Consider the following 19,546-nt stretch of genomic DNA (forward strand, 5'->3'; position numbering starts at 1 on the left):
TTATTTGCTTAAAAAAATATTTTAAAATGTTACAAAAGTAACGTTACGCGCAAACACATCACAAACTATTATAAACATTAACTAATAAGCAGTTAATGTAATCTCATAGCAGAATAAATAAATCAGCATATTTTTATCAGCATAATATGTTGTTTTTGAATAATTATTGTATTTATTGTTCACTGTCAGTTTCTATGAAAGGTTTTACTGGATGGATGTGTGGATACAGTTAATAGATGCACGTGCGCCACATACACATTCAGTTATTGTGCGTGTATTATAGTTAAAACAAATGTTTTGTAGAGATTTACTGCAATTGTATCATCTATTATGGCAACCCCTAACTGCACAAATATGCCAGTCTTCCTGGATTTCATTATAAGCATTACGCCTGTTTCACATGCTCCGTGTGCAGTGCGTTTGCGGTACGTAATTTTTTACGTAGCCATGTTAACAGGTTAGAGCTTTCACACAGCATACGTATGCGGTCCGTCCTGTCCGTTGCAGATGCGGTGCGGTGCAGCAGTGCTGCGATCGTTTCGGCAGCGAGTCTATTTTTGCTGTATGGCACGCAAGCTGCACACGTTTATTTAAAGTGATAACGCATGTTTTGTGGTCAGAATGAACACGGATTTACACAAAAATGCAGTAATTTCCCTCTAAATGGATGTAAATAAAGTTTTTCAGTAGTTTTTTCTGTAATCTTATTTGTTTAATCCCAGTATGAAGCAATTAAGGCAAAACACTTACCACGAGTTAAAAAATGATATGTATAACATCTTGTTAAATATTCTACCGTGTTTATATACATTGCATATACATAAAGTATGCTATTAATTTTACCATTGTTTCATTATACTAACATGGTCTTTTAGTTTTTATTTGTAAAAAAACAGTAACCAAATTTATATTGTCTTATAACAATATCCATAACCATGGAATTTTTAGTTAAACTAAGGTAATACAAATCATAATCAATCTGACAAAAACCGTTTTGTCAACCGTTAAAATTATGGTTAATTTTTCTAAAGAGAACTATACAAAATGATCTGTTTGATAGACGGGGAAGCGCACCTGTCAATCAGCGCTATTATAACAGAGCGAGGCGAGAGACGAACGTGCTCAGTAATATGGAATAATGTGTTGATCTTGAATGATTGTAAGAATACATTTGCTTTAAATATAATGTTTGTCATACAACGTTTTTGGAGATAATAATGATTTTTTTCAATTGTTATTGAGCTTATTTAGACTTGTTGCAGTTATAACAGCGTGTTTTACCTCAGAGTTTGTTTCAGTAATATTGCTGTTTTTCCAGTAATAATAATACAATTTGCATGTCAATCTTGCTTCCTTGTCTGTTTATTCATGTCATTATGCTGTTATTTTAATTATTTGAGAATATTTCTTGCCATATGAGCTTCATTGCCGTTATATAAATACTCTCGTCTATGCAAATATATAAATATAGGAAATGTAGCCTATAATGTAACCATGCTTGTCACCTATATTTTCTCTTCAAAAGTTATAATGCTAATTTATATTTATGATATATGTGGAGATAAATAGACCTTTGATCCTTTCATGTGTCCTGACCATTACACTAGAGATTTTAAACATCCTAGTCTATCAAATAATATCTAAGTATATTGTTTTATGAAGAAAAAAACACAGCAGGCTATTATATGGTTTATTGATGAGGCGCTTTTCAACAGAAAGTGTCAATCACATGATTATTTGATACGCAGAAGCAGCGGTTAGCAACGCACTGCAAACGGAGTATGTGTGAAAGCACAACGGATGCTTGACGGATCGCACCGCATACGTACTGCAACACGCACCGCAAACGCACTGCATACGGAGTATGTGTGAAACAGGCGTTAAAATGCCAAAACAGTAGACTCGTATCCCTCGCAATAGGACTACCATTAGCTGTAGTGGCTCACCGGAAGTTTTACCCATCTGAGCTCAAAGATGGCGTCGCCCGCATTTACGTCAGGAATAGTGTGAATAAAACATTTTGTGCTTGACTGTTCAGTACTGTTCATATTTACATTTAAAAAGCAGACATATAAGTTACTTAAAAGTTACTTTCCCTAGTAACTAATTCCTTTTGATATACAGTAACTGGTAGAGTAATTCAATTACTTTTAAAATAAGTAACTAGTAACTAACTGATTACTAATTTTCAGTAACTTGCCCAACACTGGTAATTACGTAAGTAAAATCGTTGACGTCTTTGTTGAACTTATTAAAAGTTTACACTTCCAAAAAAGCCCAGATGGGGGTGGGCATTTCTGCGAGTGATTTACTGACGAGGCTCACGTTCAAAAACACGGGTACAAAAATCTAATTTCCACAATGATCAACGCAATCTACCAAGAGCAGCGCAAATTACGGTAGGATTTAAGATGTGCTTTTTTGTGTTAAATAATGTCACAAAACCAGTCAATTGACGAGTGCATGATTTAAAATCCTCTCCTCTTATAAATTTAGCGCTTAAAAGGGAAAGGGAAATTTTCAGCGTTCATTTTTCATTGCATGTCTTTAGTAAATCCTGACATACATTTTTTTTAAAGACAAAAGAAGCGATTGTACTGTTGCAAGCTGTTAGTAAATCTGGCCCTTGGGCTTGAAAGCTCTTTTGATCTTTGGGACGTCTGAACAAAAATCCTAGCGGCCTTGACAGTTCAGTAAAGTTACTTATTCTGTTTGATCTGTTTTCCTGGGAGTTATAGAGAATATAGAGGTGAATTAATGTAGTGTTGTGCTGTCATCACATTGTTGAGATAAGACATGTGAAGCATTATACTTCTCTCTGTAAAATATTTCACTCTGATTGGTCAATGGCAGCATTTGGGAGTCAAATATTTGTTTGAATGGCCATGATTCTGTTTGCTTGACGTTTTTCGGTTAATTTTCCGTAACTTAATTGACCGTCAAGCCGAATTGACTCTTGTGCACTCACGCCCTTGGGTTATTCACCCTTGACTGTTAAATTATTAAAATGTAATGCACATTAGAGGTGGAAGTTACAACAGTACTTATTAGTTTTCAATAATTCAATGGTCGATTAGTACTTGTATACTGATAGCTAAACCGTATAATTGACTGTTGCCCAAGACAAGAGCGTTTCCTGCATGGCTATACTGCTTTAAAATTTTTCCACGTGAATCTTTCCAATGAAATACTTTCAATATTTAATTGTGGTCCCATTTATTTCTTGTTTTTATTATTCTACTTTAAAATAATAAGTAGTCTAATGTAAAGCTTTCCGGTCATTATCGCAACATAGACCTAATAGTTTTGTGGTTAGTGACCTGCTTAATGTACATAACCTTTGCATATCTGGTTCAACTTTCATTTAATTTCTGTCTCAGGACGCTTTGACGGATCTCACGGGCGATTCTGAGCGTTTGCCCGTGGAGGAACAACACGGCACATGGCTTGGACACAAGGTTTTACACGCATGCATGAGTACAGAAACAAACATATAAACGCTACAGAAATGCATACAGACAATACAGTGGTATCTTTGTGAATGATTTTTAGGGAATGGTTTATTCAGCTGAATACATAAAGAAGAAACTAGAGCAAGAGATGATTCTCTCACAGGCCTTTGGGAGAGATTTGGTAAGTGTAAACTCTTTCAATCCCATGTGGTCTAGTTCTATTCTGTTAATTTAAGAAAAATTCATGCTTTAAGTGCCGCATACATGCCTGATCTCAGATGTCTACTGATTTGTATGTTTGTGTTCCAGAGTAAAGGGACGATGCACTACGGGCTGGTGATTGTGGGTCACTCGCTGGGTGCCGGTACGGCCGCCATCCTCTCCTTTCTCCTCCGGCCGCAGTATCCTTCACTGCAGTGTTACTCTTACTCTCCTCCTGGCGGCCTCCTCAGGTCAGTGTTACCTGCTTTCCACTGCTGCTCTGGGTTCAGTTTTACAAACACAGTTTCATGGTAATGGTGTGGTCACATTAGATTTTAAAGGAATAGTCTACTCATTTTCAATATTAAAATATGTTATTACCTTAACTAAGAAGAGTTGATACATCCCTCTTTCATCTTAGTGCGTGCACGTAAGCGCTGGAGCGCGCTGCGACGCTTCGATAGCATTTAGCTAAGCCCCATTCATTCAATGGTACCATTTAGAGACCAAACACATCAACGTTTTTCCTATTTAAGACGAGTAGTTATACGAGCAAGTTTGGCACACGTATGTTGCTTGTTGTTATTGTACAAAATAGGATTGTGCCGTGCTGATATTTAAAGGTCACGCTGTGACATATTCATCATGTACTTGTCGCACGTCTTTACGTGATAGGAATTTGCAGGTCGAGTTCACCAAAGTTGAACTTTGGAATTCGTAATTTTCTTGCGTTTCCGCTCTGTCGCATTCGCTTGCGAATTAATAGGAGTCAATTAAATAAAAAATCTTTTAGGACTGCAAATAACTTCACCAGCATTGGGTCTCGTTCACAAAGCATGGTTGCGCACAAATTTGTGCATGAGATGTGATTCATCAAAAGCTTCCGTATCAAAATGTATTTTACATGATCAACAAATACCACAGATACGCAATAATTACATACGCTATAATAAAATAATAGGCTATATAATAATGTTAATATATAACATTTACATTTCTATATTATATGATATATCTATATTAAATATTATTATTTACATTATTTGTATTATTATTATATCGAGGATATTATACATTATTACAGTGAGGAAAATAAGTATTTGAACACCCTGCTATTTTGCAAGTTCTCCCACTTAGAAATCATGGAGGGGTCTGAAATTGTCATCGTAGATGCATGTCCACTGTGAGAGAAATCATCTAAAAAAAATAAAATCCAGAAATCACAATATATGATTTTTTAAACTATTTATTTGTATGATACAGCTGCAAATAAGTATTTGAACACCTGTCTATCAGCTAGAATTCTGACTCTTAAAGACCTGTTAGCCTTTAAAATGTCCACCTCCACTCCATTTTTTATCCCAAATTAGATGCACCTGTTTGAGGTCGTTAGCTGCATAAAGACACCTGTCCACCCCATACAATCAGTAAGAATCCAACTACTAACATGACCAAGACCAAAGAGCTGTCCAAAGACACTACAGACAAAATTGTACACCTCCACAAGGCTGGAAAGGGCTATGGGGAAATTGCCAAGCAGCTTGGTGAAAATAGGTCCACTCTTGTAGCAATCATTAGAAAATGGAAGAAGCTAAACATGACTGTCAATCTACCTCAGACTGGGGCTTCATGCAAGATCTCACCCAGTTGGGTCTCAATGATCCTAAGAAACTACATGGGAGGAGCTGGTCAATAACCTGAAAAGAGCTGGGACCACCATTTCCAAGGTTACTATTGGTAATACACTAAGATGTCATGGTTTGAAACCATGCATGGCACGGAAGGTTCCCCTGCTTAAACCAGCACATGTCCAGGCCCGTCTTAAGTTTGCCAATGACCATTTGGATGATCCAGAGGAGTCATGGGAGAAAGTCATGAGGTCAGATGACACCAAAATAGAACTGTTTGGTCATAATTCCACTAAATGTGTTTGGAGAAGAAGAATGATGAGTACCAACCCAAGATCTGTGTGGAAGAGTGGGCCAAAATCCCTCCTGTAGTGTGTACAAACCTGGTAAAAAACTACAGGAAACGTTTGACCTCTTTAATTGCAAACAAAGGCTACTGTACCAAATATTAACATTGACTTTCTCAGGTGTTCAAATACTTATTCACAGCTGTATCATACAAATAAATAGTTACAAAATCATACATTGTTATTTCTGAATTTTTTTTAGATTATGTCTCTCACAGTGGACATGCACCTGCGATGACAATTTCAGACACCTCCATGATTTCTAATTGGGAGAACTTGCAAAATAGCAGGATGTTCAAATACTTATTTTCCTCACTTTATATAAGCTAATTATTTTTTTCTACACATAAAGAAGATGTGCGTAATGACAAATCTTCATGGCTTTCCTTTCTCACTTTTAAATCTCTTTAAATTAAGCGAAAACGTTATGTAATGAGAAGTCAAAGTGTTAATCACTTGATCTCCTGTCTTGTCTTGTTTTATTTTAGATAAAGATGCGCGTCTCTGTCATATTAATTAAATGTCATATTAATAAATGTCTTTGTTATCGCATCCAATACTTTAATGTTACTCTGGAGGATAGACAGCAATGGCTTTCTCCAGTGACAGCAAAACCTCCCATATTAAAAATGCAAAGCAAAACAGAATATTATCGGTAATAAATATGATCATGGATTTCTTTTACAGCTCTTTTGCTTCGGTTACAAACTCCTCTAAAGTTTCTGTGTGCCAGCGCTACACTGCGGAAAGCCCTTGTATGGTGCTAGATTGGGTGTTTTTTCATGCAAATTGTGCATGCACCCGTTTATGTTGAACGCTCCAAATTCACAAACGTAAGAACAAATATAAGAACAAATTCATGTGCGTACGCACTTGCTGTGAATTAGGCAAAGGTTTCAAAGTTAGAAGTTCAAGTGTGCGTATAAATACAAAAAACGTACGCAATTTTTAGTGAATGAAACCCAATGACTCTGAGGCTTGACAACATACAATGTTACAGAAAGATTAACTCATCAATTGGTTAAAGATTAAAAATCAATACAATTCAATCATAATAATCATAGTGATAATTAATAAATCAATGTAAATATAATTGTTGAACAGAATGTATTTCTTTAAATGCGTAATTGTAGTCGAAAATTAGTTTAATACTTTAATATGTAAAATTTTATCAGATGAAAAAATTTAGAAATGAAGAATACGGCACACAAATTGTAGTCGTTCTTTGTGCAGACAGTCAAAGCTTATATGTGTACACAAAACATTTGCATTGTAAATCAGACCACGACCTCAACCTTTCGAATTTACTGTGGTAACTTCAGAATGGGAGTCAAAGACCAAATCGATTTTACATGGTAAAGTAGGTCAGTGATATTAAAGTACATACTTGTAAATACACCACGTTCCAAATTATTATGCCCATGCCATAATAATTGTTTATTTCTTTTAATACAGTTTACAAATTTTATTTTACCCTCAACAGTATATGACAGTGTGGATGTTATTCTATTTAAATGAAATAAAAATGTCAAAATATACTTACTTTGAAAAATATGCAAAATAGGCTGTTCCAAATTATTATTCAGAAAGCACTTTAACCAAATTTATAATGATATGATGGATTATAATGATCCAAAAACAGATTTCTGTCAAATGTGCTGCATGGACACAAAGCAAACATTGTCCAACAATGTAATAAATAATTTATTTACACAAGTTACATAATAATATATGAGCATATCTTTGACATGACTTTAACTCTACCATTCATTAGACTTATAAGTATATAAGTATAAGTTTTGTTTTGATTTCACTTGAAGACGCTAGTATTGCATCCCCAAGTTGATGTTTTGAATTTGAGTGCTGTCCATTTCACATATCTTTCATAATTGTGAAAAAAAAAACATCTTTTTAGGAATTCTGCATATCTCCTAGATGCCCTTTGACCCCCTCAGGGACCCTAAAGGGACCTACCATCTTACTTTCCAATATTCCTGTCAAAATCATTACTCTGCTACCTCTCTCTAATGCAGTGCTTCTCAATTATTTTCTGTCACGCCCCCCCTAGGAAGAAGTAAACATTTCGCGCCCCCCCAACTCTCCGCCGCGACTGTAAATAGTATAATTTCTCTATAAAATGACACATCTGCAAAACATTGTATCCTTATTAACATTAAAGAAAACACACAAAAAAAGAAATATCAATCAACTTACAACAAAGAATAACTTTATTAACATTGTTTTTTAGTCTGTAACAGAAAAGACTTAAAATGCATCAATTTGCCGGAAATAAAAAAATCTATCCTTTTTTAAAGTATGATATTTTTTGACCATTTGATACTGAAAAATGTAATTAAATATAATCAATAAATAATAATAAAAAACAAGCGGCTTATCAGCGTGATTGGGGTGTAATGTCTTTAAGTGACGGTGCAAAAAAAATCACTTTCTGAAAAAGTATTTTCTCTGGGGTCTTGCGCGCCCCCCCTGGTGTCACTTAGAGCCCCCCCTGGGGGTCCTGCCCCACTATTTGAGAAGCACTGCTCTAATGTTACAGCCTAGTTTGAATATAGTGGCTATTCACCAACTATCCAGAATGGCATTCATCTACATTATTCAGTGTATTATGGCATGTCACTGAATAAAACTGTGTGAAAATAGTCGTCTTGTATTCCGAGCTCACAGCAAATGTTTCATTTTTGCAAGTTTTGGTTTGGTGGAAGGGTAGAAATACAGCTTTATGCACTAAAGGATCCTGTTTTAAAGGCATTCTTGGGATTCCAGAGACACCAGCATGTCGCTTCTTAATGGTGGCTTTTTATTGCTGCCTTTTCCTAAATAAATATTTTAAGACTTTATATAGTCAAATATTTCTGTACTGTGAATCACTCAATATCTTATAATAGTTCAATGATTTCTGTTTCTATCCACCAAATATAAATTGTTATAGGAAGTAATTTGCTTTTTTAAGATAATGCACACTTTTTGTCTTCAGAAAGATCTTTTACAGAACTACAACTTAATTAATAGCTTAATAATTTGGAACTGCATATTTTTCAAAGTATTAAAGTAGGCCTATCTTTTGACATTTTTTTTCATTTAAACAGAATAACTGGTAAAATTAAGCAATAAGCCCCCAAAAGCAGTGTGTTTTCTAACAACGCCCCTTAGCTGTTATAAAATGCACTGTAACACCACTGCTTTGCAAGGCTTATTGCTTTTATAAAACGGTTATTTCATATGCATAGCAGGATTTCATAAAATAAAACACAAATAAGTTGTAATTATATTAGTACAAATATTACTCATCCGCAAAACAAAGTACTTCCTCAATCAAGTGTGACTGAAACAGAGCGCAGTTCCCAACCAACACAGACGCAGCAAAATGAAAATATGATTAAAGACTGTGGTGTTTATTTTCATAAATCAACATTCATCCAATTTATACATTAAAGGTGACAGAATGATTGAACGGGGTATTTATCCTTGTTCTGTGATGTGACATGTAGACAAAAAATGTTTTGTTTGGGTCTGTAATGCCTTAGAAGCTTCCTAAAAACCTCTCTCAGATAGCTCATTTTAAACAAGTGGTTTTGCACCTATTTGGCTCCCCCTACTGGCTTAACTTGCAATCTCATTACTGATTGGCTGACTTTGCTGCCACTCAAAAAATGTAGCCAATTATTTTAAAGTGAAGAGGCAGTTAGATGCCTGTGATGTCATAAGCATCAGTTTTTCAGATTGGGCTGTTTTCTGGTTGACATTTCTAAAAGAGGAATTTCTAGAGACTGAGATGTTTAGCATCTCTAACACTTTTTGTATTTTTGTGAATACGGGTAGACTACCATTATTCCACAAAGACAATGTAAAAATGTTTTTTCATTCTCTGTCCCCTTTAACATTTATATTGTGCAACCGTTAAAGTGATGATCAAATGTGCTTGAAAGCATGCTTAACTCTTTCCCGGTCAGTGTTTTTTTTTTTAAAGTAGCCACCCAGTTTTTGTTTAATGCCTTCCAGAAATCGCCATTAATTGTGCAATTGTAGAAAATTAAAAATATGATTAAAGACTGTGGTGTTTATTTTCATAAATCAGTATAAAGCTACAGTGGCGCAGTGATACTTACGCGGTCTAAACCGTGGGGTTACCGGGGTATTTTATCACGGTTTAGAACGTGTTTCAACCAATCAGAATGAAGAACTGGAACGGGACGTTTTATAATAAAATTTCTAAACGTACTAACTGTATTGGAAAAATAACAAAAATGGCATGTGCATAATAATTTGTAACGAGGCGTATGCAGTTTGACATTTGAAAGGGACATTATTGTATGAAATTTTATGTGCATCTGTGATTACTTATCCAGGGTTCCCGCGGGGTCTTAAAAAGTCTGAAATTTAGAAAGTTAAATTTAAGGCCATAAAAAGTCTTAAAAATGGCCAGATTTTCACCCTAGGTCTTAAATTTAATTAACCCAAGTCTTAAATTTCTTACCTACATTTATTCCCGAAAAGGTTGTCCGAAAAAAAAAAATGGTAAATTAAAATGCCTCAGTGACGGAGGAAGAATGTATTTGATTGGTGGGCCTCTAAAAAGAAAAGTTCTGCACTTTGCGTGTCACTGAATGTCTCTTCAATCCAGTTTTTAATCATTATTTTTTAAAGAGAATACAAATGTAGGCTATTATAATCCACGCAATTCATGCCATAAGCTATATTTCAGATGTTGTGATCCGACTGTATACTGTAGGTTTGGCGAGAAAAATCTTTTCTGTGTTAATTTAACCAACTAGCCCGTGGCTTACCAGAGCATTTGCAAGGTTCTGAAACAGAGGACCCAGAAGCGAAAAAATCAACACTGCTTTATTAAAAATCAACTTAAACAGTCAGGCCATCAAGTCCCGCGCCATCAACAATGAGTCAACTTTAGTGTTACACAGTTTTCATATGCAGCCTACAAATGCGACCTCTGGAGGCTACAGCCTTCGGATTTAGAAACGGCCTTGTTTGCAACACACAACAAACCACGAACAGCCTTTTAATAGTAAATTTCCTTTTCATTTCATTATTGTGTAATTAGAGAGGGGAATAAATGCGATGGCGGTATAGTGCATATTTATGCACATAACGTATGGGTGGAGAAAGTGTAAAACATGTTAACAAGCCACATATCAGCAGCTGACCATACTGATCTTCCCATATTAGTGGATTTTATTTGTCAAAAAAAAAACAATAAACAAAGATATAATAAAAATATAATGTTTTGAGAATTTCTGAGATCATTGTGCCGCTTTGGTCTTAAATTTCACTCATAATGGTCTTAAAAAGGTCTTAAAAAGTCTTAAATTTGACTTGGTGAAACCTGCAGGAACCCTGTTATCGCTTAGGTTCATATATTTAAAAGCTTGCAATTTTTCATTTTTCTACAGATCTAATGCACTGATTTATGCGCTAATCCTCTGGAAACATGATTTTTGATGCACTAATCCTAATCTTGAATATGGTTTAAATTATGCAAATTGAGATTTAGCCAGATTTCGGGTGTTTCTGAAAGGGATTTTACTTGGATCTTGAATGATCACATAAATGTGTCTTTGCAAAGTGGAGTGAAACACACTACACTCTCTTAAAACTAAAAATGCGACAAAAAGCATGCTGTTTATAACCCAAACCCTTGTGCGTCTGCTTAATTCACAGCGAGGATGCAATGGAGTACTCCAAAGATTTTGTAACTTCCGTGGTGATGGGAAAAGACCTGGTCCCGAGGTAAATGAGGCGTGGTTGTGCACACAGCATGTGCTGTATATACAGGTGTGTGTTTATCATGTTTGTTATGTTTACCCAGGATTGGCCTCTCTCAGCTCGAGGGCTTTCGTCGGCATCTGCTTGAAGTCTTACAGAAGAGTGAGAAACCAAAGGTGAGCCTTGGACCGTGCTAGTGTCCTCACACAGTAGTGCCATTATCTGCATCAATAACAGGTGCATTAGTGCACTAAAATTAGTGCAGTAAAATCTGATTGGATGAGCCACGTTGAAGACATTAAACAACCTACACACATTAATCGAATTCTATATCGATGCATCAATATACCAATAACATCCTGCAATAGGCAATCTGATTGAGTATAAATAATAAATGGTTAACAAACTAACAATAGTCTTCTTTATCCGTGGTTAAAGTTAAAGCTACACTGTGTAGGATCTACTCCCATCTAGCGGTGAAATTCTATATGACAACCAACTAAATATATTACTTTCTAGCCCCCCATTCGGAATGTGTTTTAACTACTACGTTTGTTTCATGCCAAGGTTAACATGGCTTAATTTTACTTTTATTTTACTTATCACAAGACAAAAAATTCGTTTTTTTCCGATATTTAGAAAAAACGCTAGAGTTTTGTGCAAATCTTTAATGGAAAAGCAGCTGGTGTGGACTTCACTTGTAGCCTCAAACGCACAACCCCAAAAGTAAGAGTTTCATGCTTCACAGACTGAGCTAGAATAAAAGTAAAATCAAAATCAATGGGCATTACAAAAAATATAGCTTTTCTATTCAAGTCACTTAATCCCCCAAACTACAGTTATTATTAGTAACATAATTATTTTTTCTAAAGCACATGGGAAGATGTACATGACAGTCGCTCTATGTATCTTTAATGCTGGATTTCCACCAACTGCGTAGCGGCTGCAGATCGGCTCCGCTGCGTTACGGCTCCGCACTCCGCCAATACCCACCAGTTACGAATTTGTTGCAGAGAGACTGCGTGTTGAAGTGACGAGGACCCATAGAGACAGAGAGCAGTTATGCAAATTTGAAAACCACGCCCACCGGGGGGGAACGCAATCCAACCGTCTCTATTTACTTTGTATTGCGAGAAGCCGCCTCCTTGTCATTTCTGGCTTATAACAAAAAGCTGAATAATGCCTAAAAGCTGCTGTGTAACAAGATGTACAGCTAACAAGCCAAAGAACCCAGAAATAATTTTTTATAAGCTGTCGAGCCTTAAAATCCAGTCTTTAAGGAGAATAAAGTGGACGCCGACTACGTTTCCCCCTAGTGGACGCAGTTCTACTAATAGAAGTACTATGAAAAGTTGCCTGTATCCATTTTTGTGTCTTTAAACGCTCGTTTTTTGGGGTCGACAGCTTATAAAAACTTATTTACAGATTAAACTTAAAAACAGAATAATACCTAAAAGCTGTTGTGTGACAAGGTGTACATCTAACACGCCAAAAAAAAAAAAAAAAAAGTTTTTATAAGCTGTCGACTTCAAAAAACGAGCGTTTAAAGACACAGAAATGGAAACAGGCAACTTTTCATAGTAAAACTGCGTCCACTAGGAAGAAACGTAGTCGGCGATCCACTTTATTCTCCTTAAAGACTGGGTTTTACGGCTCGACAGCTTATAAAAACTTATTTCTGGGTTCTTTGGCTTGTTAGCTGTACATGTTGTCACACAGCAGCTTTTAGGCATTATTCAGTTTTTTGTTATAAGCCAGAAATGACAAGGAGGCGGCTTCTCGCAATACAAAGTCAATGGAGACGGTTGGATTGCTTTCCCCCCCAGGTGGGCGTGGTTTTCAGGTTATGACACGCTGCGCTCTGTCTCTATAAGGTCTCGCAAATTCACGTGATAATTGCGCGACATCTAGTTCTGTCTCCGCCCATTATGACGTAAAATTATGACGTTTTGCTGCACCAGCCCAGATCATGACACGAGATCTCGCGAATTCAGATATGATCACGCGATATAGTCATGGCTCCGCCCTGTCCGTATAGGGTGAGGGATTTTCATGCCTGCACAAGAATTTTCCTCCTGCTGTCCTTATGTACAATACAACAAGATTTTCCAAAACCATGTAATCCACAGCTACTTGACACAGATGCGACCCAAGAAACCCCGTGCTCTACGGCTCTTTTCCTTAATCTAACAAGCTGCCAACACATGTCGCTACCTCCAAATGCATCTTTGTAACTTAAATAAACAATGCAATCTCATTGCAATTCGTACGCATTTTACGAGGTGGCTAATTCGTTTGACCACAAACATAATTCGTTTGACCACATTGTTGGGTTAGAGGTGGGGTAATCATTCGTTTTCGTACTTTTCACTTTGTACAAATTCATATGAATTAGCCAATTTGTAAAATATGTACGATTTCTTATTTCTGAATTAAAACAAAGTGACTGATCCTGACTGACCCTTACAAAAGAACTTGGCCTTAGCATGGTACTAAGCAATGCATTCTTGGATTAACATCTTAATTGGTGGATCATCACCGCATCTCTGAAGTCAGCATTGTCATGCATACTTACTGGAGCTATTAAGTTTTAAAATATTCCCTCCGTACGCGTGTCACTAGATGTCTTTCTTTTATTCTGTGTTTCTGTCAGTGGCGCATTATTGCTGGCGGTACGAAGTGCATCCCAAAATCAGAGCTGCCACTGGACGACGAAGCCCCAGCATCTCAGGGTGTAACCCCCTCCAATTCACGACTGTGGCTGCATCCCAGTGATCTGAGCATCGCCCTGTCGGCGTCCACTCCTCTGTACCCTCCGGGACGGGTCATCCATGTGGTGCACAACCACCCGCCAGAGACATGGTGAGTAGAGAGCAAAGGGACATCTAATACTTTAGATACAGTAAGTTAAGGTGAAGCAGCTATAACCTGCACCTACACTAGGAATTATTCTGGATTTATCTGGTAAATTTGAGAACATATGGATTGTATTATAGTATAATATAGGTTTGGTTTATTTTGCATAATTTTCATCGTTATGTTTGTAAGAGATGCACCGATATATATCAGCCAATAATCGTTATTGACCAGTAAAAGGAAAATCTCAAACAATATTGTGTCATCTAAAACAGTTATCGAGCGCCACCACCAACATCTGATTATCGTACCGGCAGACAAGTTTAGTATCGTGCCCATCTAATGTTTGTGTTATCCATAGTTTTGATGATTTTACTATTTTTCTTAAAGGTAGACAAGATATAAAAAAAAATTGACAGATTATTCCTGTAAATTAAAAGGGGAAAGAACTCATCAAATTGTACTGTGTGTATAGGAAGTGTTAATTTAATAAATTAAATAAAAATTGCTAGTTTATCCGAACAGTCGTCCGTTTATCCGAACAGCCGTCCGATTATCCGAACAGCCGTCCGATTATCCCGACAGTCGTCCGATTATCCCGACAGTCGTCCCATTATCCCGACAGTCGTCCCATTATCCCGACAGTTGTCCCATTATCCTGACAGTCGTTTGATTATACGAACAGTCATCAGATTTATTCAGAATTTAGTAAATGTGGGTTAAAAATGTTAATTTCAACAGGTTTGTTTATAACTAAGACTAGTTACTTTAAGACAAATAATAGAAATAGAGAGAGAAAAGTTGTAATTTGCATTTCTTACAAAATTTTGTCCGTAATAATCATTAATATAAAAGAAACTATAAAAGGTAAAACCACCAAAATTATCGGTATCTGTAATCGGTATCAGCCAACATGACCAATAATTGTTTATCGCATTGGCAGACAAGTTTAGTATTGTGTTCGTCTCATGTTTGTGTCATCCATAGTTTTGATGAGTTTATTATTATTTTTATTATTCTAAAAGGTGAAAATTTTATAAAATAAATTAAAAAATATGAAATAAATAAAAACATCTGATTATTCCTGTAAATTAAAAGGGGGCAAAAACGCATCAAATTGTGCTGTGTGTATAGGAAGTGTTAAGAATAAAATAAAAATCGTCTGTTTATCCGAACAGTCGTCCGTGTATCCGAACAGTCGTCCGTGTATCCGAACAGTCGTCCGTTCATCCGAAAAGTCTCCCGATTATCCGAACAGTCGCCCGATTATCTAAATAATAGTCCACTTTATTCAGAATTTTGTAAATGTGAATTAAGAATGTTAATTTGAGTAACAATTTTGTAAATAACTAAGACTAGATACATTAAGACAAATAATAGAAATAGAGAGAGTAAAGTTTTAATTTGCATTTCTTACAAAATTGTGTCCGTAATAATCATTGATATAAAAGAAAGTAAACACGTAAAACCACCAAAATTATTGGTATCTGTAATCGGTATCGGCCAACATTACTAATAATTGGTTATCGTAAGTTTAGTATCGTGCTAATCTCATGTTTGTGCCATCCATAGTTTTGATTAGTTTATTATTATTATTATTATTATTATTATAAAAGGTGAAAAAAATATAAAATAAAATAATATATAAAATAAATACAAATGTCAGATTATTCCTGTAAATTTAAAGGAGGCAAAAACGCATCAAATTGTGCTGTGTGTATAGGAAGTGTTAAGAATGAAATAAAAATTGCTAGTTTATCTGAACAGTCGCCCGATTATCCGAACAGTCGCCCGATTATCCGAACAGTCGCCCGATTATCCGAACAGTCGCCCGATTATCCCGACAGTCGCCCGATTATCCCGACAGTCGCCCGATTATCCCGACAGTCGCCCGATTATCCCGACAGTCGCCCGATTATCCCGACAGTCGTCCGTTTATCCCGACAGTCGTCCGTTTATCCCGACAGTCGTCCGTTTATCCCGACAGTCGCCCGATTATCCCGACAGTCGCCCGATTATCCCGACAGTCGTCCGTTTATCCCGACAGGCGTCCGTTTATCCCGACAGTCGTCCGTTTATCCCGACAGTCGTCCGTTTATCCCGACAGTCGTCCGTTTATCCCGACAGTCGTCCGTTTATCCCGACAGTCGTCCGATTACCCCGACAGTCGTCCGTTTATCCCGACAGTCGTCCGTTTATCAGGACAGTCGTTCGTTTATCAGGACAGTCGTCCGATTATCTAAATAATCATCAGATTTATTCAGAATTTAGTAAATGTGAGTTAAAAATGTTAATTTGAGTGACAGGTTTGTTTATAACTAAGACCAGTTACTTTGAAACAAGTAATATAAATAGAGAGAGTAAAGTTTTAATTTGCATTTCTTTCAAAATTGTGTCCTTAATAAAAATTAATTTAAAGGAAAGTATAAAAGGTAAAACCACCAAATTATCGGTATCGGCCGCCATTACCAATAATTGGTTATCGTATTGGCAAACAAGTTTAGCATCGTGCTTGTCTCATGTTTGTGTAATCCATAGTTTTGATGAGTGTATTATTATTATTTTAAAAGGTGGAAAAATTATAAAATAAATAAAAAAATATAAAATAAATAAAAATGATTATTCCTATAAATTAAAAGGGGGCAAAACAATGCAGCAAATTGTGCTGGGTGTATATGAAGTGTTAAGAATTTAATAAAAATTGTCAATTTATCCAGACGGTTGTCCGTTTATCCGGACGGTTGTCCGTTTATCCGGACGGTTGTCCGTTTATCCGGACGGTTGTCCGTTTATCCGGACGGTTGTCCGATTTATTCTGAATTTAGTAAATGTGAGTTAAGAATGTTAATTTGAGTAACAGGTTTGTTTATAACTAAGACCAGTTACTGTAAGACAAATAATAGAAACAGAGAGAGTAAAGTTTTAATATGCATTTCTTCAGAGACGGACAAGTATTTTAAGCAAATTTTCCAAGCATCTGTGCATGAGTCTTTGTCTTGGGAAAAATGTACTTTACTAAAAAATGTTCACTACATTCTACAGCATAGAATCATTCTGTGTATTCCTTTTATATTGCATATTAAAATTGTTTTAATACCAAATTACGTAAAAATTGTGTACATTTACTTTTCTTGAGTAAAAGTGCAAAAGTACTTTTTACTTATGTAAAAGTATAAAAAATTAGATGTTTAATGTACTTAAATATTAAATATAAACCAAAAACTTAAATTATGATAATATGCTTTGGAATGTATGTTTTCCAAAGAAAAACACTGATAAAATACGAATACTTTTTACTTTTATGTAGAAAGTAAAAATACTTAGTGTCCGCCTCTGCATTTCTTACAAAATTGTGTCCTTAATAACTATTCATGTAAAAGAAAGTATAAAAGGTAAAACCTTATTGGTATCTGTAATCGGTATTGGCCGACATTACTAATAATTTGTTATCGATATTGTTAGAGAAATTTAGTCCGGTGCTTGCATGTTTAATAGTTGTGGTATCCATAGTTTGGATGAGTTCACTATTATTCTAAAAGGTGGAAAAATATTAATAAAGAACTTTTTTTTAATCAATAATGTACATCTGAAAAGCTCTTTTCCCATTTGTCTCTCTTGTCTGTAGCTGTGGTCAGGAAGAGCCCACTTACTCTGCACTATGGGCAGACAACAAGGCCTTTGACGAAGTCATAATTTCTCCGGCCATGCTGAATGAACACATGCCTCATGTGGTGATGGACGGACTCAATAAGGTGTGTGCGGTGTTTGTCTGTGTTTGTGTGCTTGCTTTGCAGTCCATTTCTCGCCATCTGAATCATCACTGATTGGATTACTGTTAAATCCAAAAATGCTGTTTATTTACTCACCTTAAGGCTATCTGATATGTTGGTGACATTTCTTCATTAGTAGAACAATAAAGAAGATTTTTAGCAGAAACCGCAAAGCTTTGTCATCCATATAATTCAAGTAAACGGGTACCGGCACTTTAAGAGTTTAAAAAGCAGATAAATCTAAAACAAAAGTAAGGAGGATACATACAAAAATCTAATTTTTTCCCTGCAAATTTCTGGAAATTGCCACTGTAAAATCACCACAAAAAAAAAGTTGCAAAATCCTAGCCTGGGTTTCCCCATGCTGCCTTGCGCGCAAATTTATTCACGCTGCCAGTCTAGCATGGAAACCATGGACCAATTTTTCCTCTGAAATAGGGAACCAATTACAGAACGGGGAGGGGCAGCAAGACGATGACGACGTCTATGTGACACACCGAAGCAGTTTTGTTTATCCAACACGGCAGCAGACACGAAGTTACTTTTCATTACAGCCTAAGATAGTATTCTAAGTAGTTTTGAACGCAAGTTTATTTAAAAATAGAGCAACTTTCGGCATTATACAACTACATTTCCAAGGATGTTTGGATATGGCATGACATGATAACCACAGAGTTTTATAGGAACAACCCGCTAGGCATCGTCATCGACAAAGTCCATTTAACTTATAAATGCTAAGTGGTATTTATTAACATCATATTGTCATTATGCCTGTACTGTGGTTGTCACAGTGCCACTAAATTGTGTTGCTTTTCAATATCAATATACAGCTAACGGTTTAGTTGCATAGCTTTCAGCTGTGTGCACACGTACCAATAAAAGTCGTTTACGTTTGAATTGATGTCGCTCTACATACAGTACGTCATCTGGTATAACTGAAACGATTGGCTATGAGCTACATACAGACGCATTTGATAGACATTCGTAGCGCCCAATAAACGGCTCTGGGCATTCATAAACCACGCCTCAAATACGAGAAGGAGGGACTGATGAACAAATGTTAATAATGTTGTAAATAACGTAAACAAAATTGAGTAAAAAATGATCGATTGGCTTCAGAAGATATCAATGTGTCACCACCAGGAGTCGTGGTGTTTACTTTTGTTTTGGATTTGTCTGCTTTTTGAACTCTCGGGGTGCCGGTGCCCGTTTGCTTGGATTGTATGGGTCACAGAGCACTGTGGTTTCTGCGGAGTATCTTCTTTGTTGTTTTACTGAAGAGGAAGTTTTCCCAACATACCGGATGATCTGATGGTGAATAAATGAAAAGCAAATTTTCATTTTTTTGAGATTTAAATCCATTGAACTGATTCTTGCATTAAACCTTTTAAATCTTTTGTTTACATACTGTAAAATGTTTGAAACACGTCTTACTACTATACACTAACACCTGGGCTTCTGTTGTTATTGGAGTGGCTTGGTGTCGTGACTTCTTGGTGAGAAATAATTGCCTCTATGTCTTTGGGTCTGGGATGTTTATCTGTATTGTC

The 19,546-nt window shown here is 36.1% G+C and overlaps 1 protein-coding gene across 1 annotated transcript in view; it reads left to right on the forward strand.

Annotated features, from left to right (window-relative positions):
- dagla (diacylglycerol lipase, alpha) overlaps window positions 1-19,546 on the forward strand; it is a 73,649-nt gene that overhangs the window by 42,161 nt on the left and 11,942 nt on the right. Inside the window, exons 12-18 of the mRNA XM_055183023.2 lie at window positions 3,381-3,458; window positions 3,553-3,633; window positions 3,762-3,904; window positions 11,326-11,394; window positions 11,474-11,546; window positions 14,024-14,232; window positions 17,852-17,978. Of these exons, the coding sequence (XP_055038998.2) occupies window positions 3,381-3,458; window positions 3,553-3,633; window positions 3,762-3,904; window positions 11,326-11,394; window positions 11,474-11,546; window positions 14,024-14,232; window positions 17,852-17,978 (780 nt within the window). The remainder of the gene's footprint in view (window positions 1-3,380; window positions 3,459-3,552; window positions 3,634-3,761; window positions 3,905-11,325; window positions 11,395-11,473; window positions 11,547-14,023; window positions 14,233-17,851; window positions 17,979-19,546) is intronic.

This window comes from Misgurnus anguillicaudatus, chromosome 21, assembly GCF_027580225.2.
Source record: "Misgurnus anguillicaudatus chromosome 21, ASM2758022v2, whole genome shotgun sequence".
In the NCBI taxonomy this organism is placed as follows: Eukaryota; Metazoa; Chordata; class Actinopteri; order Cypriniformes; family Cobitidae; genus Misgurnus; species Misgurnus anguillicaudatus.